The sequence below is a fragment of the Hibiscus syriacus genome, unplaced genomic scaffold, assembly GCF_006381635.1.
Source record: "Hibiscus syriacus cultivar Baekdansim isolate YM2019G1 unplaced genomic scaffold, ASM638163v2 tig00110893_pilon, whole genome shotgun sequence".
NCBI classification, from domain to species: domain Eukaryota; kingdom Viridiplantae; phylum Streptophyta; class Magnoliopsida; order Malvales; family Malvaceae; genus Hibiscus; species Hibiscus syriacus.
In genome coordinates, this window is record NW_024062901.1 from 3,652,366 (window position 1) to 3,677,768 (window position 25,403).

Sequence of the window (25,403 nt, forward strand, 5' to 3'; positions counted from 1 at the left end):
CAATAAACTCGGATTTGATACAATCGGAAGCCAATCTTGAACCTCATCAGGGTCTTTGTCATTACTTATGAGGGAAAACTCAAATTCGTATACCTTAAAAACTTCAGATAGTAGGTATACGGGATCCATAAAATGGTTATAGTCTTGACGTGTATACGAGCAAGCTGCTATCACATGAGAGTATGGATACTTCAGAGCTTGAAAAAACCCACAGTCGCACGTTCTGTCCCTTAGATTTACTCTTAACGACACAACTTCAATCCCCTGAAGAGGTCGCGACAACTCTGTGACACGAAACATTTCATGCCTTCTAGAGAAGCTTGTTACAGATATTCCATTTGATACAACAATTTTTTTCTGTAGATCTGTAACTAATCTAGGGTGATAGACATGACCGCCTTGCATCCAGGTTTGAGCTTGTCCCCCAAGCTTCGCAAAAAGTTCCCCCAAACGAAATTATGTAGTTTTTACCAAAGCCGCTACAGGTAAGTGACGTGCACCCTTTAAGGTTGAATTGATTGCCTCAGTCAAGTTAGTCGTCATGTGTCCATATCGATATCCACCATCATATGCGTTCGTCCATATTTCTTTATCGATGAGGCTGATGTAATCGTATACTTCCTTGTTCTTCGCCCGCAAATCTTGAAGCATTGATTCAAACGTTCGAGGAAGTAGTTCGTAACCTGATCAAAAAATGTATAACTTACTAACTTGCTTTCCTTGCAAAATTAAAATGATTAAAAGAAAACAAACTACATCAGTTTCACTTACCCATGCGCACAATTAATTGACGCTCATCATTCTTCTTGTACCTTCCATGATAGTTCGCAGCAATGTGTCAGAGATAATACCTATGTTGGACAAAGGGTGGTTTCCACATTGGGCCCAAAGACTCCATTGCTGCTTTGATCCCAGCTCCGCGATCTGAAATGACACATATGTTTTCCCTCATGATAACATGTGCACGTAAATTTCGGAGGAAAAAAGCCCAAGAATTTGTATCTTCTCCTTCGAAAATAGCAAAAGCAACTGGAAGAATGTTGCGATTACCAAATAAAACTTGCTTGTATTTTCCATACAAGAAAGTCCCGTCGATCTGAACCACAGGCTTGCAGTATTTGGTAGCATTAACGCACTGTGGGTAACTCCAAAAAACCCGGTAGAATTGGCTTCGATCGTGAAGAACTCGATCATTATGGTATGCATAGAAGCTTTCAAAGTCCACAATTGTCCCAGGATTCAACGTCTGCACCAGCCTAAACCAACCTGGAAGTTCGTTTTAAGATGCATCCCATTCGCCATAAAGTTTGACAATGGCATTTTGTTTTGCCAACCAAGTTTTTTTTATAGGAGACAGTGTACCCATACTGCGATTGTATAGCTGAAATCAACACAACAACAACTATATGAGAGCTTGCTTTTACCATGGGCATGATGGCTTGGCATATCATTTCAGAGTCCCAGTTGGGATGATCTTGGTTGACCCCTCCAGCACAATATGTGTGAGGACCGTTGTATACTGTTAGTTCTCATATGTTGTTTTTCCTCTTCATTTTCGATACGCGAACCATCCAGTTGCATCTATTTTCGCGTCGGCCACAATAGCATACATATTTTTCGGTCGTCGATCGATTGACTCTGGACTGAACAGAATTACAGATATTGTAATTTTTTATAGCCATCACCGCTTCTTCTTTGCTTGAAAACTCCATGCCTAAATATAACTCACTATTATTTATTGATGAGTAATATCCATAGTCACCGAGATGAGGCATATCCGCAAATTCTGGCCCGTACATTGCACCATAATTAGCTTCATACATGTGTGCAGGAGGGTCAGTTTGTGCCACATTTCCTGGAACTTCATCATCATCGGAGTTGAATTGCGGTGATTCTGGGTGAATGAATGGTCCAGTCTCAGCACCATCCGCACCAGGCTCACGAAGCGGTTCTTCTGGTGGAGATGATGGTTCCTCCATGCTCTCCACATTTAGGTCGAAGAACCTACTACTTGTACACCTTCCCCCTTGAACTAGAAGGCATATCGACATTGACGTCGAAAAAGCTCACAGTCGAATGCCTCTCCCTAGAGCTTGAAGCCATCGTGTCAAATGGAAACTGCACATATGGTTGCGTCGATGGCATCTCCATATGGTCAAAGAAATTTGCAGATGAATGTCTTCCCCTTAAACTGGACTTGGTGTTGCCATACAGATTGTTCATGGACCCACCTCGGTATATATCGTAAAGAGTTACGGATGAATGTCTCCCCATTATGACATTAAAATCATTACACATTACTGTAGTCGGGCTGTCAACTTGATCAACTTGTTCAACCAGCCCATAGTGGGAGCTTAATGATTGATCCCGAACAGCACGCACTTGAACAAAATGTGCATACATCTCAATAGCGACGTCTGAATAATTACTTTGAGCTTCAACTATCATTTGAATATCATCATTGTTCGAAAGTTCGAACGCTGTATAAGTTAATGGCAACAATGATGTTGGAAATCTGTACCGCAACGACGACATTCTTCTACTACTTCCAACATGAATCTTCCTCGAAATCTTCGTTATCAGCTCCTCAAGAGTTATGTTTCTCTTGAATGATATTTTAACACGCTCATTTGATACGAAAACAACGCCAGTTTCATCTTCTTGAATTTCACTATCATAATAAATAATAGCTGAAAGTCGTGTCATTCTTTGAGTTTAAAAGTGCAGTAATATTATATCTGCAAAAAAAAAAATAACTGAAACAAACCTGATTAAATAAATTATATATGAACGAACACGATAAATTTTTTACACATTAACGTAAATAATTTAAATAATATAATTTTATATTATTACCTGCACTGCAAAACTATTTTGACGTATGCTCCTGCTTTTCAAAAATTAATTGAAAATAATTAGTATAATATTTTTTTAAATAATCATAATAAACAATAAGTATAATAAAAAAAATGTATACCAAAATTTATAACGAAAAATCGCACGAACTTCTAAATCAAATATGAGAAAATTACCAGAATTATTACTCGTTGACGAAATTGTTGTATTAATTTATAAGTTGAGAGGAGAGATGTGAGAAACTTAACCGGGAGTGAAGGGTATTTATAACCATATAAGGTGCGGTACCTGCACCGCGCTATATGTAATTATTCAGATAAAAGGTGTAGCACGGACCAGGGTCCGCACTAAATATAAATTCGTACCAAGGTATAGCGCTGAGCAGGGGTGGCGCTATACCCCTACGTGGCGTATAGCACGGAACAGGGGGCGCGCTATACCCACGTGTAAGCCATGTCAGCGTATAGCGCGATACAGGGGGTGTTATACCCCACGTGGCGCCAAATCAGCATATAGCATGGGACAGAGAGCGCGCTTTACTGCTACGGGTGTTAGATCGGGAAATATAATATGACCGGTATTAGATCGATAAATATACCGGTCACCGGTGATTTTTCGGGAAAAACGCCCTCTAAATAATCAGTTGAACCAGTACCCTACAAATTCAATGGGCTTGGAATTAGATATTTTATTTTAGAGGTCAATTATCAAACATATTTTTAATTTTAACTTTAATTAGCAGTTAATAAATTTTTTAAAATTTGATTATCAATTAAAATTAGTTAATTATCTGAATTAACTGAAATATTCAATATTCAATATACTATATATTACATATATATTTTAAGTTAAAACCGATCAATAGTTAAGATCAAACTATTTTTTAACCATATTGAATCAATTAAAATTTTAATATTTAATCCAGATTAAACCCAAATGAAAAAATACATATATTAAACAAAAAATAATCTAATTAAATTTCTATATAAAACTTCTAGTTACTAATTAAAAGATTCAATTCGATTAACAATTAAAGAAAAAAAATCAAATAATTATATTTTGACTAATTTAATTCAATCGATAACCAAATTAGCTCTTTAAAACTTTAAATTTTAGAGGTCATGATGTCACCTATCTTCATTGAGTTCCGCATTGCAACTGCCCTTATCCTCTACTACTCTATAAATAGATCCATGCAAGCTGTAAGTGAAGCACCAAATCTTCTCTTCAATTTTCTATCAACCTAAAGAGCTTTGCTAATTTTTCTCATTTACTACAATTTCCATAGCAATGGCATGCAACGGGAAGCTTGAAGTGGAGGTTGAGCTTAAGTCTCCTGCAGAAAAAGTCTGGGATACCCTAATGAACTCGACCACAATTTTCCCTCAAGCCTTGCCCCATGACTACAAGAGCATCCAAGTGCTCGAGGGCGACGGCAAGTCCCCCGGAACGATCCGTCTCTTCACTTACAAGGAAGGTAATATCCATTCGAACTTGCACCGATACCAATAAAACTAATATTCAGTAAGTAAACATGTTAAGAACTTCGTAGTACTAAAAGAAAGTAAATATTGTTTTTTTTTGTAGGGTGTTCCCTGGTTAAGGTGTCGAAGGAGAAGATCGAATTGGTGGACGAAGCGGAGAAGATATATGTTTACAGCATCTTTGAAGGGGATCTGATGAAATACTACAAGAGTGTCGTAGCCAAGATCGTGGTTGTTCCGAAAGGACAGTCGAGCTTGATTAAATGGTCTTGCGAATTCGAGAAGGTAAGTGAAGATATCCCTGACCCCAACACCCTCAAGGAATTTGCTGTCAAGAACTTTTTGGAGATCGATGAGTATCTTCAAACCAAGGCATAGAGGCCAGGCCAGCTTTAATAAGCCGACCATGTACGTTTTATTAACGTGCAGGGTTCCCACTCCTGAATATTAGCTTATAATATGGTATAATTCGATATATATATGTATGGTCTGTTATTGAAGGAGTTCTAATGCTACTGTACTGTGATAGATTCTATCGATAATAAAAATTAGTAGTTTTTTATATTCAGTATTAGTAGATTCTTCAACTTTAATTTCTTGATATTAAGAGTAGAATAAAGTACACAAATGGTCTCCCGACTATAAGATACTGTGTTATTAAGTCTCACGACTATTAAAAGTTATAAAATGGTCATATGCCTATTCATTATGTTCCAAGCTCGTCCCTTTTCGTTAAAAAAATTAACGTTATTGTGAGTTAAACGTTAACACGCTGACTGTGATATGATAAAATATGATCTCAGAATCTCAAACGACTATCATATCACAGTCATCATGTTAACATTCAACTTAGACAACCACTAATTTTTTAACGAAAAAGGATGAGTTTGGAACATAATAAATATTCAGGTGATCATTTTATAACTTTTAAAAGTCGAGGGACTTAACAAAGTAGTCTTCTATAGTCAAAGGACCATTTTATAACTTTTAATAGTTGAGGGACTTGATAAAGTAGTATCCTATAGTTGGGGACCATTTGTGTACTTTACCCTTAAGAGTCTATTCATCTATTTATAATTTTTTTAATTGGAGACTAATGAATATTTATTGAACTCAAGATTGATGTTATAACTTATAAAAATAATGATGTTAATTAAACAAATTAAAATTATAAAAGAGAAATTAAACGTGAGGATGTGAAATGTCTTAACAAAAATGGATGTGTGACTTTTTTAGCTCAATAGTTTCGAAAGTAATTAAGGGAAAAAGACAAATGTAATGGATAAAATTAAGGGCAAACTACATCATTAGTCATCAACATATCATATCTCTCTTATTTTGGTCATCAAATTAATTTTTTTCCTTGGCAAAAATGCCATTAACATAATTTCTTTATTTTGGTCTTCAATTATTTAAAATTTAACGACAATATTAAAGTGATGTTTATGTGATATATTTTTTGAAAAATTTATATTATTTTTCTCTCTCCTCATCAACAATTTAAATATTTTTAATAATTTTATTTAACCAATATAATGGTAACACACTATACTATTAAAATATTCTTTAATTATATTTAATTAATATAATAGTGAGACGTGATACTATTTTATTGGACAAATAAAATTAAATCAAAATCAAGCTAAAAAATAATTTATATGATGATCAAATCTTGGACCTCTTGCATAAAGGTTTGGGCACCCAATCCCTAAAGTTGTACAAATAGTTTATTTGAGGATGAAATATATGTAAGATTCACTAACGCTATAAATAGATTAAATTTAATTAAAATTTATGAATTCTAAATAAATAACATAAATTCAACTAAAATTTATAACTCATAAATAAATATTTATTGGACTCATAGTGAAACAATTTTTTAGGTTAAAGTTTAGGGTTTAAGATTTAAGGTTTAGAATTTAGGGTTTAACAAATTAAGCCCAACCTTATAGTATAGTTTTTAAGTTTTTTTTTCATTAAAAAAAATTAAAATTTGAACACATCAAATAGCCTCATAGTTAAAGGGAGTATCGTTCTCTTAAATTATGAGTTCGAACAACTGCATATGTAATATTGTGTGTACGATTCCAATAATTAAGAAGAATTTTGAAAAAAACACTATCTTATAAAAAAATTAGTTGACCCTTATTCTCATATGTAATCGGGTAAGGGGAGGTAGGATAGTAGGCTACCCCCAACGTCAGGTTGAGAGCAGCTTCCGTGGGAGACCTCTGAATTATGAATTGCTCACCGTAGAACCCGATCCACGACCACAAGATTAAGAGCCTTGCGTTCTACTAAATAAATTTTTTATTTTTTACACGATTAAACGAAATAACAAAACAAAACATATCTACAAAACTTAAAATGAATCAGCAAGATGCAGATAGATTCAAACAAAACCATATTGACAGAGACATTTAAAACTTGATGACTCTATCCTTCAGTATCCAGCAACGACCTGCATATCATACGTAGCATATACATACATGCAACCCAAGGAGCTTATAGAAAACCATACATTTTCAAAACAAGGGTCCCTTGCCAATAGCTTTCCTTTCAACAATTGTTATGGTGCTCTAAGACCTGTGCTTCTTCCTTCTCCAACAGCAGAGGCTTCTCCATGTCCACTTCTTCACGGCGCTGCTCTTCTTCTTTAATTTGTCCCCACATCATCGTGTAATATCCCGCTCCAATTATCAATGTTCCCATCACGCTGTAACAAAGTTTCTTATTAATTAAATCATCGAACTTTTTATCACTCGATCGAACAAACGATAATAATAACAAAGGTTGCAGACTAATTACCTTCCATAGTGAAGACTGTTCGTACAGAAGGTAACACCAAAAGCTGTGGCAAAGACTATACCAAATGGCTTGAACATGGGCACGTAGAAAGGACCTTTCATTCGTGTACATGCTAAATGAACGTTGCTACGGATAATGCTCCCAAAGACTCCCTACAAAAACAATTTAGTATCATTTAATCCATCGTTAAAGGAAATTTACTTAGCAGAATTTCAGGTTTTCCTGTCTCCATACAGTCGAAATAACGAGTAAGAGGTCTTGTTTGTGTTTCAATTTCCAAGTATTTAAGTCTCTCTCCATCAACAAAGAGAAGACCAGACACTGAAGTCCCGACCAAGCTGTAAAACGACGCCACTTTCATCACTTGTGGATATAGTTTAACGGTTCCAGCCTGAATGATGTTCCATATTGAAACGGATAAGGAGGCGGCGGCTAGGAGAACACCGCCGAGAACCCAACGATCCGGCGCCGAGTAGAACACAAAAAATGTGGGTTCTTGTTGAAGTTGATGGTAGTTGCCTTGGAAGAAGGATTTTCGTATAAATGGGCCTTTGTATAGTTCTACTGCAATGGCTCCGATAACGGAGACCAAGGTGCCAATCACTTGGGCTTGGCTGCTGGTGCTACTCCAATCGGCCTTTGTTGTCCTATATGATAATGAAAACGTCAGCCAACTTTTGGAAACTGTTTACTTATAAGTTATTAATTAAGTATAAGGTTAAAATTAATCTCAATATTCAGTTGGATGATTATTTTAGTCTTTATTTTTTAGAGTTTTTTAATCTTAAATTTTTAGTTAAAATGGTTTGTGTTCAATACACGTTGACGTTACACCTTCACATATATTTAATTGTTAATGCCTTACTTATCACCTAATGGATGATAATCTTAAGTAATATGTTACATGTCATATTATCATATTTTGAGATGTGAAACATATCACATCATCATTTTTGATGACTGTCGTATGTTGGTATATACCACATCATCATCTTAAGTAATATGATGCATGTTAGGTTATCAATTTAAATGGTATAATACATAAAATGTCAGTATTTTAGTACATATAAAAATAACAATTAAGATACTGAAATGTTAAGGACTAAAATATTAAATAAGAAAATATAAGGATTAGAACAAACATCCAAAGTGAGCTAATTTTAACAAAATAACTATTAATTATTATCATTCCCATGAATCATGCATGTGGTGTTGTTGTCATAATCAAGAACTTTCCTTCTTTTTTTTCTTAACTGAAAGAGAACGCCAAGGAAAATATGACTTTGGGAAGAACGAAAATCATTATCAAATAGCTATGTATTGATTAATCGATCGAATATCTATATTTATTAACAAAAAAGTTGAGAGAACCAACCCTGTTAAACCTAGTAAAAATATACGCACGAGGAGTGGGAAGGTGAAGAGCGATTGGTCTGTTCTGCAAATAACAAAGAAACAAAGATAAAGAAATGGAAGAGTACACAAGATAGAGGAGATTGCAGCATTTGAAGGCACCTTTCCGGATGAAAAACCAAGGAGAAAGGGAGTAACAATAGAGATCCAACAGCATTAGTGTAAACCACGAACACGAAAGGGCTCATTCCTGCTGTTATGGCTGTTTTGGCCAAAACAGTGAGTGCTATGGTACAAGCTTCTACCATCACCATCGCCGTAAACGGTGCCATTTCGCTAGCTCTTTCTCTCATCATCAGCACCATCTCCCCTCGGTTCCGCCGATGAATGGCGACGACAAAAGAAGAAGAGAATCCCAGTTTTGGCTGCGTGCTGGCGTGCAATGTGGGGGCAATTATGAAAAAAAGATAAGAGAAATAAAGCTTAATTTGTTTTGTGAGAAGACAGCTAGTTGGATTAGCCTTTCAAGTGTGGGTGAAGGTACTTGGGGAGTGAAAAAGCGACTCGGGTGACTGACTCTAGCTCCAAGTAGAGGGGGAGATGTTGACGTAGTATTCATAATTTCATATATTGAGGTTTAACAGCCATAATCAAAATGGTATTTGATTTTATGGGGTTGATTGGGATGAAGCTTTGTGGTGGACATTGATCAAGGCCCTACCTTTAAAGCATGATAATAAGCATCAATGGTCCACTCTACCAAATTTGATTAATTTAAACAAAAAAACAGTCCTTTAAGTAAGACCACCAACAGCATTTTGTACTTGAGATTCATTTCCTTTGTAGTTCCTATTTTGCTTCCCCAAAATCTTCATCTGGGAAGTTGTTTGAACATCAGGTTTTAAGCATCAGTTGAAGAAACATGTGCTTTAAGCCTTAACCAGGCCAACTTATTAAGGTAAACAGAAACTACATGGCTACAAAAAACAGGCACCTTATAAATAATCATAATATTCCTAGCTATATAAAATTTATTATTTTTAATTAAATCTTTATTCTATACTAGGTCGGGCCGGATTGGATTTATACTCTAAAATTTGGTCGGATCGAAGTCGGGTGGAAGAAATATATTTTTTCGAGTCAGATCGGATGAAAGAAATAAAAAAATTTAATCTAATCGACTTCGATTGAAAAATACATATTTTCGGATTGGATCGAGTTATCAAAAATGCCACCCGTTATCATCTCTAGCTATAACAGCTCCTCCCAATCACTCATATTAACATGTGTGTATAAAAAATTATATTTTTTATATAGCATATAATATAAAATAATTGTATGTAAATATGAAACACATGTGAATTATCACATTAGTTGTTACACTAATTCACATGAGTTGTTACGACAAAATCGTTTATATTTTAATACTTTAGCCAACATTCTCGTTGGAAAATGATTTAATTCTTTTTTAAAAAGTTAATAAATAAGTTTAGCTAAAATAATTAGAATTACGGCTAAATAAATTAAGTTTAAAAATTAAATTTATCATTATATATTATATTTGTTATCGTATAACTCATGGTATTTGTCTAATTTAAATGTTTAATTTATTTTATATGCATTTTTTTGTTGAAAATTTTATAATTACTTTTTTTTGGAAATGCATATTTTCTAAGAAGCTTAAGTGACGAACTTCTATGTTAAGTGGAGAGGAATTTAACAAATTAAAAGATTAAATAGAGATTTGTATTTTAAAGTATACACTATTGGAATAATAATATAAATAGAAAATTATTATCAATTTGATAATTTTTTCTAGTGTGGTTATAGTGTCCAATGCAGATGACACGTGACAACCTTTTTAAAAAATATTAAAGAGTTGATTGTATTATACATCCCTAATATACGACCCTCATTTCAAAACGATCCCTAAATTTCTAAACATTTCAATTTCATCCCTAAACTATGACTATCATTCTAAATTAATCCCCAAACTTTTAACATTTTATTTTCATCACCAAACTATCATCTTTATTCTAAATTGGTACCTAAACTTTTTGAACATTTTAATTTAATCCTAAATTATACATATATACTGATCACATCTTTTGTTAATAAAATCGTTAAACCAAGTTACATTATTATATGTTTGAAAAAAAATAAATTTAAGTTAAACAATGGTTGAAATGGATTACATATTTGGATGAATTTTGAAATAAAATTGAAGATGCAAAAGTTTAGAGACCAATTTAGAATGATTCCCATAGTTTGAGGATGAAATTGGATTTTGGAATGAAATTGAAATGTCTAAAAGTTCAAGGACTGATTTGAAATGAGGGCCAGAGATTGGGACATATGATACAATTAACTTAAAATTAAATGATAAAAATAATTTTAGATACTAAAATTTGGAAAAGAAAATATATATAGTTATGGTTAAGGATGATTAGGCAAGCAGACATTTCAGTTCCCACAATTCCATGGAAGGGTCGATAATAATAGCAGTATGATGATAATATACACAAAATCAACTAAGATAATTTTTTTAAAAGAATCAACACAACACAAAATCCCCAGCAAAATCTATGTTCCCCCCATGGATACAACTATTTTGAAACCAAAAATAAAAAAGAGACCGCATTCACTATCAGTCTATCCCTACAAGTTGAGGATGAAATTTCTCAGAGATTAAAAGAACAAAGCTGAAGAAGAAATGAAAAAGGAAAGAAGGTGGTACTTGAATACCTTCAGCATCACCGAGGATCGATCGGCCTCACATTCCACGAGGGAAATTGTTGACTTGTCCCTCTTCCAAAACATCTTTGTCGTTTTTCTTGTAAGCCATCCTTATGCGCATGACCAATGATTTCTGAAAGTTAAAATAGACAAAAGAGTAACCAAGTCTCTGTAAAAGACCCTCGAAAGATAGGTAGCATCAGGAGAAAGATTGAAGTAAGCAAAGTATTTCGACATATTAGATGCTAAAGGTTACGGGTGTCAAGACCAGGAAGACCATAGTTTTATCAGCTTTTATATTAGTGACCATGTCCTTCTGGGTTTTTTTCCTTTTCTTTCTCTCATTTTCTGAATTAGCCCCAACACTAAACTATGCTTCTCTGCTCCCCCCAAAGAAATGGAAAACTGGATGGTCAGAGACTCGAGGGAAGAACAATTTTGCAACCACAGGACTCCCGACACAATAAAAGTTTAGTTCAACAAATCTCTCCGAGGTTCTCGATTTCACCTTCTTGGGTGCAAAAGTAAAACCTAACATCTAGAGCAAAAAGTTGTAATGTGGCCTTTCTCCTTTAGAGGGAAAAAAATTGCAGATACTTGCAAACTCCTGCCTACAGTGTTACTCCAAGCCATTGAAAAATTGTAGCGGCAAAACATGCTTAGTCAAAGTGACTTGATTCTACCAAGTTCTTAAATCCCTATTATCAAAAGTGCAGAAAATACTTTTATATGATGAAGCAAAAAAGCTGAAGTGCAGGATGGCTGCCACAATAAGCCATTTAGGACGGAGAGCACCACTAACAATGTCACAGCAGCTTTAACCGGCTAAACGGTATATATAAATATAATTTACTAAAACTCGGTGTGCATACCTTCCCATGTTGGCTATTGGTGAGTTTCATACTTTGAGAGATGGACCCATTTGCAGGCAAGGTATTGCTGCTAGCGGGATCCAAATGCAGCTGAAGAAACTGCAGAGTTCGAAAGCAGCAAGCGTATCAGCATCACTTGTTTTTAAAGGGCATGCATGCAAAGATATACATAATAAGATTTATCATCTTCAATGATCATTTTAAGCAACCTATCACTGTTAGATTTGTGAAACTAATGAAGCCTAGATTTTAGGAACCCTAAGAAGGCTAAAAAAAGAAGTATTTTTTGGGCATATAGAGAACTAGTGGTGAGGACAGGCATTAAGTTGGGAACGCAAAGTTCTTAGATTGCCAAATAAATCCATGATAAATAAAGCAACAGAGAGAAAACTGAGAATGCAAAATCCACCTCTTGACAGATGGCACTGAAACAGAAATATAAATTTCTATAATATAAGTATAGCAAGCTCACAAATGACCATCTTGAGTTACCTTAGGAACTGCTGCCTGGAAAAGGAAATCGTTATAAACATTAGGTGACAGATTTGTAAAAATAGCCTGGATCAAAGTTGTTTGTGGGTTTCCTGGTTGCTTTGAGAAGTTGAAGGTCATCCTTAAAGAGCTGCTCTCATATGCAACTAAAGAAGGATAAGCTGGTCCATTTTCCTCTGCCAACAGAAAGAAAACTATAACTACTATGGCAACTACAAGCGCCACAATGCATAGAATCCTTAACTTTAAAACTTACCGTTCTTTTGAGGACTGGGACCAAAGCCATCCAATAAATCCATCACTGCAGAAGGACTTGCGGGAGAAGTGGCATTTGCAGAAAGTGGGGAAAGTGACGCGAGGCCGTTTATATTGGCAAGTGGTGCATTGTTGTCTTGAATGGAGGATAATATGTCAGATGCAGATGAGCTGCTTTGTGCAGGAGGCGAAGTTCCAATTGACAAAAGATCCAGCAGAACATCTGTACCAGCTTTTGGAGGCTGACTTGTACCTAAAATGTTGGATAAAATCAGCCTTTTTTAATCAAAAAGGAAAGAAAAAATACAGAAAATATTTCACTTTTAATTGTGAACAAAATAGGAGATTATTTATTTTCTTTTAACATTGTTACACACCCAAACTGACAACTTAAGTAGTTATCCGGTTTCAACTTAATATTGTTACACGCCCATTATACAAGCAAAACAAACTTGGAATTCAAAATTATAATGATATAGAAATCAAATTTAAATGTGCTTTATGTTCTTTTATAGCATAATCCAAAGAGTAGGTTTCTCACTATGATTATCAGATATAGATGATGGATTCTCAGCAAGTATAAGTTAAATAAAAAAAGATAAAACGGCTGAATTCTTGATTCTTGAACGGACTTTTTATCATGAAAATGTTAATTTCAGGCACTAACACTGCAACATCCAAAGAAGCTTGAAGAATTAGGCAATTTAAAATATGAGCACTTTCTTGAAAAAATAAATTTCACTCAAATGTTTCTCAAATATGTACCATCGTGCATCCCAACTTACTTGGTGCAGAAACTGGGGATAAATCAACACCAAGAAGATCCTGAAGAAAATCACCACCTGAAGAGCTAGGTGCTGGAGCATCATCTGAACTTAGGTCAAGTAAGTCTGCAACAGGAGCTGCAGCTGGTTTAGCAATTCCATTTGGAAGATTACGTGTGGTCCCAGTGGAAGTTGAAACGGATGTAGGCAATGAGCCAGCTCTCCTTCCACTGAAAGTTGCCTCATCCAAAACTGGCATCCTTTCAACAAGCGCAGATCTGTACCAATTCATCCATCATCTTTATACTTCACAACGCTATGTTGTTCAAAGTCTTCTCAAAAGATATGAGGTAAAACATAGAACAAAAAGCAAAATTTTAATTATACCTAATGTTCTGATGCTTCTGAAGAATACAATTAAATTCAATAGATCGCTGTTGCAACTCAAGCACAAAGCTTTGTTTATTCTGGAGAATTATATCCTTGATCCTCCTGAAGGTACCAACCAATCAATTATTTTCATGCCATATAAACAAATAACAAACATTCTTCAATTAGTTTGCACAGAAATTTCAAAATAAAATAAGGATGATTAAACAATTGGCAAAGAAATAAATTTCAACTTGAGGAAAACTTTTCTAAAAGTAAAGATATAAAATAACACAATTGCACAAATCAAATTCATTTTCTGTAAAAAAAAAAATAAAGACTGATGTAAAGATATAAAATAAATTGATATCTATGATTTATATTCATATTAAGAAATAAAAATGATAATAATAATAATCCAATTGAATAACCAATTGACAGCAATTACTTTATTTATTTTAAAAGACATATTTTTAAACTCCTAACTGAACTAAGCTAGTGAAAAGGTGCCTAACAACGGGGAATGAGCATGTTAAATGATCAAATGTACATGGCAAATCATTAACATACTCTGAACAAGAAGGGAAACGAGAAGAGAGCTTTAACAGTGCAATCAAAGCCATTGCTTTAGTAGTGAGATCGGAAGCATGATGCTTAATAGCAACTTCTACAGAATCCACGGCATCGGACTCTCTTACCTGCAGTATAAGAAGAATGTGCAGAGACAAACTAAGCATTCAATTTATAAACAGGATCCTGACATGGAAGACTTTCAGCTAATCATTCAACAGGAAAAGAATCTCATTAGTCTAAAAATCCAATTGGATTTATTTGATTCCACAGAAAAGATTCAAGTAACAAAGAAATCCATTGGATGACACCCATTATTACACTTTACAGCAAGCAAACGTCAACCAGAAATAATATAAAAATCCTTTAAAAAGATATTTGGATTAAAACAGAAGATATTTTGCAATGCCTTGTTAAAAGGGGAATGGCTCCTTGCCTAGTTCTAAATCTGCAAAATCAGATTACCCATAAACCCAAAATCAATACCGTACTTTCACAGGCAATTTTTTGATTAATTCTGGCTTTAGAATAGATTTATCTCTAGAAAGCCAAAATGTATTTGATTGTTATAAGTAACTCAGTTATACCACTTTAAAACAAAAATGAAACTTCCACAATAAAAATCTAGAATCTGATGAAACAAATGACGTGTTTACATGTTTCGTACTACCAATTAAACAAACAATAGTCACCGGTTCTGTTAACAATTTCATTACTTAAATTCAGTTTAGCAGAAACTGTGTCAAAAGTCTTTAAGTCTTAAGCTTAAGGAAATCTTTACAGAAGCTAAAAGGGATCCTAATCAACTTTCATCAACTAGAAGATTCCACTAAACAAACTCCACTTCATATATCACAGCCAACTATCGGCTGAAGAAATCCAACATGATTACTGCAAATACATGCAAACTAGTCATGGATACGAATGTACTTACAGTTATTGGTTCTTCAATATCAAGCATCCCGACATTATTTATCAACATGTCACCATATTCACCAATACACCAAACTGCAACTCGAACAAGTGATTCCTACAGAAAATATCATTTTGCATTTGAAGGCTGAGGCAGATAAGAATACAAATCCAGACATATAAAGTTCGAAATAAACCAAAGAACACCTGTTCTGTTGATGTTTGAAATGCTCTGTACATTGCCCTGACAGAATATCCATGGAGGTCAGAAGCACTACTTATGACAACAATAAGGGCATGCCAGACTTCATCTTTTACAAAATTTCCAGCCTACAAAGAAAAAAACGGTTGATAGAAGTGTTTGTTGCGTAGAGAGATAAATAACAAAAACGCAAGTACCCAAAAATGACAAAGGTTTTCTTGCCTACTGAGGAATTTGTCAAGCAGAAATGAGAGCAAGAATCCAACAGATGATAATCTCGCACCAAACAAGGTTAAAAGAACAAGCATTCTATTACTCGAACATTGACCAATGACACGATCTTTCTGTTCTTCTTTTAGTGGCTCTTAGGCTTCATCAATAAAATGCAAAAACATTGAATTATAGCAAAGATAGAATACAGTACAGGTTCAATAAACAACTACTGGTCATACACCTGGGTTTTCACACTTCCAGCATAATGCCTCCTCTACTCGATTGCTTCCTCGTGCAAATTGAGTAAAGTTTTAGCCAGCAACCAATTATTACAGACCCTAAAACCATTGACCTGACTAATTTTCTAGATACAAACCACAAGTCCTTAACAAGTTACTAGTAGTAGTGGCTTGGCATGAAGTTTCATATGAACTTCATCAATCACATTCGTAAATCCTAACTGGCTTAGAAAGGCATCAGAAACCTTCTGAATCGAAGTCTTGATATCCTCATTGGGATCACACTTCACAGTCATAAACAAAACCATAAGGATAAAGATCATATCAGAACCAATACCAATTTACAAGACGAGCTCACGCAAATTGCAATGTCCCAGCAATTGTTCAGGCCAAAACCACCTTTTCTCTGTAGTCAAGCTTAAATTCAAGTTCTTGGGTAATGTGAAGACTCATACAGTTTTCATTGATGATATTTACTTAAATATGATGTGAGATGGAATATCCCATTTTCAGCCATTGGAAGTTCATTAACTCGAGGCAACAAGCAGCAAAGGTCACAGCTAAGCCAGGCCCACTCACTATATTTAACTTGAAAAATCAAGAGGATAGACTTATGCATTTGACAGTATATTTTGCCAAATTTTCACACAAAAACGTATTAATATATCCAATTATTTTGGAAAGTACCGCATAAAAAAGATGGCCTATTTCACTTTCATTTGCAAGGGATTTATATATTACAAGATCAGATGTTTAATAAAGATGTCCAGTAATCAAAAGAGTAAATATGAAGACATGGTTTACCCCACTTAATGGATTAATGGACACATGCAAAAGATTGGATCAGATCAAGGATTGAAAAAAAATAAGCCCACCAGTGAAACAAAAATGTGATAACATTTAAGAAAATGTAAAATTCCGCAACACCAACTATAAACAGAGACAGCAAAAGGTGCAACTAAAAGAAGAGAGAAGACATTAGCAAAACAGAAACATGGATGGGGATGAATTCCGTGGAATAAAAAAAATATCTTTACTCCAATTATAAAGAAATACAATGAGAAAAAAACATACCTTGGAAAGAACCTTGAGCATCTGATCAATGTACCAAATTTTCTCTGGGGCAAACCTGAGGCAATAAAATTGATTGTTAATCAACTAGGTGGTTTCACTCACCAGCAAGTATACAAGATCAAGTGCCTTCTTTCGAATTGAAGCATCTGAATCCTGGAAAACAAAATTTCAAATAAGAAACTTCTTCAACAGCTGAAAAATCAGTTTTTGACAGTAATGGCACTAGTAAATAAAATAAGAGTTCAATTAAAAGCAATCAATAACATTCTGGAAACTCTTTCATTCGCTACAGTACTATGGCTCAAACTTAGGATCTCTACTAAATTCCTATTCCAAACTAACCCGATTCAAGCCCAAGGGACAATGCTGGAAATATCTATATCTCCAAAATTGAATCCCTACTAGGTCCAAATATCAACATAATAATAATAATAATAACAGACACAATTTTTTTTTACTACAGGGGGTGATCCTCAAGGGGAGATAAAAATCAAGTGACATCTAAAGGGAGAATTAATCCTCACTGCTTTAGCAAATAAGGAGAGTCATACTCTGTCACATTTGGGGTTCACCTGAAAGTAACAAATAAATAACAGAACTAGAGAAATTGGATAGACAAAAGAAAAACAAATGAAACTCCCTGAATGCTTTTTGAGCAAGAACCAAGAACTAAATCAGAGACCTATTGTCATCAAGAAACATGAAACTTAATATCCTCAGGCCCTACCTTTACACATTCCAAAACTGTTGCTCTATGTCTCTGCACTGCTTGAGCATCCACTGCCATAGCCCTCATAAGCATATTCAATGCAACATATCTGAGAAGCAATGCAAGGTTCAGTTTCATATTATACAGGGGCACCAGAAATAAATTTTCTTTTTCTTTTTTTTTTTTTGGGGGGGGGGGGCAATTAATTATAAAATTTTGAATGAATAAAACATAATTTCATCATTGTTTTAACTTATATTTATATAATTTATAAGAGGACTAATTTGAATTTTTATCATTTTTTTGTGGGGGGGCACAAGTGAAAATTACCATGCTTTAACTTTAAAACATTAACTTTATAAGGGACTAAAGCAGATATTTATCCGTTTAGTGGGGTCATGGCCCCTACCATGCCCCCTGCCTCTGCCCCTGATAATATAGTAGAGAAACAACGAAAGAGTACAGAAAGGGATATAAAAATCAAGAAAATATTCAAAAGAAAATACCTGATATTGTTGTCGCGATTTGACAAGAATCTTCCCAAAATATTGATAGCAAGCACACGTAAGCCACCATTATCTTCAATGCTCATAATGGTTCCAACACATTCATAAAGAATGGCATTTCCTGCATTTTTGTTTGACTCAATTTTTGTTGCCACCTATAAACAAAAATTGTGACCACAAAGAAAAATGAATAAATGAGTAAAATAGACCAACAAAACTTATATTTTTCATCATGCAGTACTACCTTAAACCATAATATGTAAGAGAAATATCATTCCTCAATCTAGCAATCATCTTTTTTTTTCTTTTTACAAGTTCTTTTTTTCAGATCCTCTAATAAGAAAGTTTGGTGTTCCGCAGACAATGAGCATGCACATGAAATTCATCTCAAAAGAAAAAGATCGAAACCAAAAGCCTCTATGCTATCATAAAGAAATGAAAACAAAAACCTCGAGGCAGTTACTCAATGGTGAGAGACGATATAGGGATATGTATTATGCTTAAATACTTCTTTCAGGGCTTTGAACATATTACAAATAAGGAGATAGATAACAACATACCTGGGCAAGTATGTCATTCATACAGTCACTAGCATCAGCATCTCCATGGCCCAATATCCGCAGAAGCTTAAGCAATCTTATATGAAGGAAAGGATCTGTAATGCCAGCAACGTCATACTCAGGTGAATAGGGACTGTTTGCCATATCCCTCAGAGTTTTGACCAAACCTTCAGTACACTTCTGCAGTTACGACAAAAAAGCTATTATTTAGATAGTTGATGCATTATTCATTTTTGACAAGTTTCTTCCCACTAAAGTCTGCAAATATGATCTAGCCCAATCCTTCAACTATACTAAAATGGGTCCTGTTTTTGCATGACCCTAAAGGCCATAATAAGTTTTAAAGTACCATAAAGCAAATTGTAAAAGTAGCCTGAAGCATCTTAGTGTGAAAAAGCCAAAAGATAGCCAACAGTTTAGGACAGAAGTCACAGAACATTTGTAAACCTAATCCCTTCCTTGAATCCTTTTGATGGTCAGTACTCTCCAGCCAAAACCAGAACAAAGGATTGATGGTAAAGGGGAGATGTTCCAAACAAGCAAAAGCAGAAATTAACTATTTACAAAAAAAATATGCATCATAGCTTCTTCTTCTTCTTCTTTTCACAGGTTTATCAAACAATTCATATGCTAAATAAGGTTATTGTCTTTCGATGCTATAGCTATATTCTTACAAAATTATAACCAAATTACCTCTCTAAAATATTCAAGGGCTTCTGAACTGACTTTACATAGATCCGTACAAAGTTGAACTCCTGTTATTAGGACTCCATGATGCTTTTCTCTAAGTAGCGAAGCAGCAGGATTTATAAAGTTTTCAGCAAGGTCCGGAACTTTCTTTATGATCCGTATGGAGCACAATGCTGCCTACGAAAAACATATAAGAGTCAAGAGAAGTCAAAGATTGCAGTCAGGTTGCTCAAGAAAAGACGGATAACCTAAAAGTTATCAGATAATGCATATGATAAGAATTCATAAACAAAGGGATGTTGGCAGGGGCAAAGAGAAAAGAACAGAAAATTGCTTGTATGATCAAATTGATCCTCCAATAGGAAAACGAGTAGTTTTATATGGACCAACTCTTTTAAGAGGGATACTTAGCAATGTTTAAGCATATGAAATTCACAAATACTGAAATCAATCTCCCATTTTCTCCTTTACTTAATCTCATTGAAATCAAAATCTGTGGCCAACAAGCCCTTGAATAAAGAGTATCACAGTATCAAACACTTACTTTCTTCCGGATATTTGGATCTCGAAACTGCAGCAATCTTTCTACTTCTGGAGCGAGATCACGAGCCATTTCAGCTGAGCAAATATTTCCAAGTGCACAAAGTGCAAGCCCTATAATATACTGGTTTGAATGATTGAGATCTCTGCATATACGTTAAGGTTTCTGGAAAAAAATAATAATAAACTATATCTCTCCATTTTCTTATTTTTACCTTTCATAATACCAGCCTATCAGGGACAAATTTATTAATTGAGAAAAGAAATGGTAAAAGGGGCAAGGAAATGGGAACAAATTAAGCTTGAGAAAGTCTACATGTAGGATACTGCTTTAATGAATTTGTTACCAACATCAGAACCTCTTGTCTTTCATCAAGAAGCAACATAAGACCAAGATATCCAATCCTCTTCTCTGGAAATCCAGAAGATGCAATCAACTTCAGGCATTCCATTTGGCCAAAATGTGTGGGATACCCAAGCATGTGAATGAACATGAGCTTTGCCAGGTTACGGTGCCTATAATCTTGATCATTTTCACTAATTGCTGCACGAATTGCAGCGCACTCTTTCCTCACAACAGCACGTTCTTCTGCTGCAGTTTTGCAAGAACGTATAGCTCGTATCATGTCCCTGCATTGGAGCAGTAGCCAATAAGAACGTATAATCTACAGTAAAGTCAAATCATTTAGATTCATTAATATATACTGGAGCAGAAATGTAAAAAAAGTGTGTTATTAATTTGATTCATTTGGGGGAGGGGGCGGACTTATACCCTAACTGGAAAAGACAACAATATTCTTAAAAACCAGCCATAGGACCTGCCTCGAAGAAGCTTTTCAAACAATAGGATGCCAAATCCATGGTCCCTTTTTCTTTTTCCCTAAAAAATTACATATAACTAACAGATACCTTTTTGCAACATACATATAAAGTTCTTCATAAATATATGGAACAACTCAGATGCAAAAAAGAGGAGATCATATATTCCTACTTACCAGTTTCTTCCTTTAAAGCAAAACGCTACTGATCATTCCACATAGGAAGAGTCTCAAGCCATAAATCATTTAATGAATAAAGACAAGGAGTGGATGCTTCACGTTATTCATTGAAAACCTACCAGAGAAGATCCACTGGAAGAGACCTGGATCTTTATTTTGTACTCACGGTCATGTTATTGATGCCTTCATTCCTAACAAAAGAAATTCGAAAAGGGTTCGTTTTGGGTTCATTCGCTTTGCAACAATTGAAGAAGCAAGGAAAGCGATATCAAAGATGAATGGTGCTCATATTTACAGCAGCAAAATTAGAGTCTCTTTGGCTAAATATAAACCTCGACAGTCTTATTGGAGAAAGTCCTCGACAGTTGTTCAACGTAAGTCTGGAATGGAAGATGTTTCGAGGAATAAACACTGTGAAGTTGAGGGTGTTGTGGAAGAAGATAAACTTCACATGTTGAGTAACTGTCTTGTGGGGTGGTACAAGAACTTTATCAAAATCGGTAATCTTGTTGGTTTCACGTTAATGAGAGCTGCTGGAAATGTAGTTCTAATGGTTTTTGAAGACTCTGATTCGTTGAGAAGCGTGAAGGATGATAAACTAGAGACTCTGGCAAAATGGTTTTCCAGAGTTAAAACTTGGTCAGAGAGTCTGGTGGTGGATTGTCGTTGCGTGTGGTTAGTTTGCGAAGGTGTTCCTTTTCACGCTTGGAATTGAGATACTTTCAAAAATATTGCAGCTAAGTGGGGCAAATTATTAGCAATTGACAACAGCTGTGAGTTTCCATCGTATTTTGATCGGGCTAAAATTCAAATACTCACAAAGGCTCAAGTGCGAATTGATGAGTTGTTGGAGTTGAACGTCGGTGCTAATTTATTCAAGATCATGGTGCATGAAGTTGATCCTTCCTTCAAACCAAATTCTTGAGTCCCTGAAGATTGCGATATTTCATTAGAACTTGTTCCTTCAGTTGGCTCGTAACTGTTCGGTAGCTATATTCAAAGGCGTTTCTTTTAGTTTTTTTGGTTGCAAGTGTTGGTTTATATTTTGTTATGTTCTTTTGCAACTTGAGGTGTATTTTAGAAATCGGGTTACTGTCTTTGGGGTTTTTTGTCTGACGATGGGAGATTTTTAGGTGATATGGTTTTTGTAATGGTGTATATTTCCATATGAGGGTATTCGGTGTTTTCACATGTACTTGGTGTTCTATTTAATAAATTATGAGGCACTTTTTTCTTCCTTCCAATGTTTTTCAACATACTTCTAAGCATGAGAAAGAATACGAAGGGAGTTTTTAATGAGACCTCCAACTTTTATAAAAAAAAAAAAGACAAGGAGATTGTGATCTTCACACCCAAAAAATATGGATTAAATTCAGTAATCTAATGCAAAGAACTGACTCAGAACTCCCATAACAGGGAATGGAGGATATCAATCAGAACCAGATTCTTTTGCTATCTATATGGATGAAATACATTAATCCAATGCAAACTTTTTAACAATGTTAAATCTATATAGAGAAAGATACTACTATTCAGTTCCATTGCAACAGATACAATCAGCTTCTAGAATTACCTAGCATTCTACACTACGAAAAGTAAAAAGAGAATCCAATTTTCAAATTGATTCCTAAATCTGTGATAAGTACTACAAATCAATTTGAACATATAACCACAATAACTACAAATCACCTACCAGACTGTTCTGATTTCTGACTGTACTTGTGGTAACCAGATTGGAGTATAGTAACATAAATGACTACCTTAACTATTCAAATTCTAAATTTCCACTAGTTACTGGTGTTTAAAGGTTCAGTGTCATATCTATATTCCAAAATATGCTGTGTAACTAACATAATATAATGCAACAAGTAGAGAAAGTGTGGTTTGTACTGTTGGCTGGTGGAGATTCCAGTTTCCTCTCTAGAAAATAGCACTTCAAACACCAAGGTCATTCGACGCATCATTTCATATCATCAATATTCATGAAAACAATAGATCAAGCTATTTTCAAACGCATTACTAAATGAATATGCTATGACTTCAGACATTTCTACATATTCACCCTTAGTTGCAACTAGTTCAAATCAAATCAAAAAACAAAAGGAAAAGCTAGGTTGAAGAATCAAATTATGAAACCGAAAAAACTAACAAACTCTATTCGACTCTAAATTCAGACGCAAACATCTTTTAAGTAGCAGTAACTACAACCTAACTCCCCAAAATCGATGAATCAAACCAAATAGCACAAAAGCCCAGATGTTTCAATCCAAAAAACCAATACATTGAAGATAAAAATCATCGTGTTCTTGACCTGATTTTTCAAATTTAAAAAGGAAAGCGGGGAAGTAAAAGATAAATTTGGCAAAAGTAGCGATTGGTGCTCACCTTAGACGAGTACCAGACGAGAAAGGATTCATGATTTCGTCCAGGGTTGAAGCTTCCGGAGAGAGCTTGAATCAGATCCAATCAAATTAAACGCTGTAACTAATCAATCAACAAATGAAGGCTGCACGGGAATAAACCGAATTTCTATTCAAATCTTAGGATGCACAGCTTGAAGATCCAAAAGTTGGAATTCGAAGATCTAAGAAAGATAAAGCAGGCAGAGATGTGGATCTGAGCAGCAGAGAAAACGCAAGTCGCTGTTTTCCTTTTATTTTCTTCTTTCTTCCCGGTGACAATGAAAATGCTGCCTGCTTCTTTTTGTCTTTGTAAAACTAAATTTAAAAGTAAAAATAAAATAAAATAAAATAAAAAATGGAACCGTGATACGAAAAACAGAAGCGCTGCCGCTGAGTTATTTAATCGCCCCCGGGTCGCAGCTGCATAGAAATATGACCCATGGGTTGGACGGGTCGGACGGGTCGGGTAAATGTTATATATATATATATACAACCAACCATATTCGATCTAGACATAATATTAAAAGATATTTTTAATGTTTAGTTAAATAATTATTTTAATTTTACCGACAGGAGTTTATTTAAGTGAAAAGTAATTTGATATCGCTTAAGTAAGATTTCGAGTTCGAATCTATGCAGAAAACCTCTGCTAGGAGGCTCACCTACCAAAGTCAGGTATACAACACGTGTCAGTCCGGATTAGTCAAGGTGCAACCTTGGAACCGTGAGGGCAACAAAAAAATAATCATTTTTATTTTTATTTTTTATTTTTATTTTTTAGAGTATTTTGATATCTAATGTTTTATTTTAAGGTAAAAAAACTCCTTATATGAAATTAAGGTGGCGTTTGGTTCGCTAGAATGTTTATGAGGGAATTAGAATCTGTGAAGGAATTATAATCTGTAGGAATTGGAATCCAATTCCATATTCTGTTTGGTTGGCAGGAAATTGAATTGGAATCCAATTTCATATTCTGTTTGGTTCGCAAACATGTCAGATGAATTTGATTTCAGTAATATAAAATGACAAAATTGTCCTTCTTGTTTTTTTGCTTTATTTTAGTTTATTTTACAACTTACATGTAGTAATATATTATAAAAAATATTAAATTTTCATTTTATTGATTGATTATTCATTTCAATAAATTATAAAAATCATACTAATAAACATTATAAGTTAAAATCATCGCAATCAAAATATGTTAATAAGTTACCAAAAGATATAGCAATATTTCGATACATTCCAATCGGAGTATGTTAATTAGTTACAAAAAAAAATATACCAAAAACTATTTTTATTCAATATATGAATTAGAAACTCGACCCGACACGACTCAAAATAATAAAAAAATTATTTTTATTCAATAAAAACATTGACTTAATTGAAAAAAAATATATATATAGAGGGTTATTATTGTAATTATTCCTAAATATATAAGGTAAAATTATATTTTTTTCGGGTCGGTCCGGTTTTTTTCACCCTAAACCTAAACCCGACCCGACCTGACCTGAATATCACACTTAAAAAAATCCGACCCGACTCGACCCGAATATCACACTTAAAAAACCCGACCCGACCTGAACAAAATAAAGTTTCATCCAACCCGACCCGAATATATGAATTAGAAATCCGACCGACCCGAAATAATAAAAAAATATTTTTATTTAATAAAAAAAGTGACTTAATCCGACCCGACCCGAATTATATATATTTTCGGGTCGGTCCGGTTTTTTTTCACCTTAAACCCGAACACGACCCGATCCGACCCGAATATCACACTTAAAAAAACCCGACCCGAC

General features: G+C 34.5%; 1 protein-coding gene and 2 pseudogenes across 1 annotated transcript; 1 reads left to right on the forward strand and 2 right to left on the reverse strand.

Annotated features, from left to right (window-relative positions):
* Nucleotides 1-4,087: 4,087 nt before the first annotated feature.
* Nucleotides 4,088-4,761, forward strand: LOC120145087 (MLP-like protein 423). Its single transcript, XM_039158987.1, has 2 exons — nucleotides 4,088-4,333; nucleotides 4,444-4,761. The coding sequence occupies exons 1-2, from the start codon at nucleotides 4,147-4,149 to the stop codon at nucleotides 4,716-4,718; spliced, it is 462 nt and encodes a 153-aa protein (XP_039014918.1). The 5' UTR covers nucleotides 4,088-4,146; the 3' UTR covers nucleotides 4,719-4,761.
* Nucleotides 4,762-6,783: 2,022 nt separating this feature from the next.
* LOC120145419 lies at nucleotides 6,784-8,866 on the reverse strand (annotated as a pseudogene).
* Nucleotides 8,867-11,120: 2,254 nt separating this feature from the next.
* LOC120145513 lies at nucleotides 11,121-23,915 on the reverse strand (annotated as a pseudogene).
* Nucleotides 23,916-25,403: the final 1,488 nt, after the last annotated feature.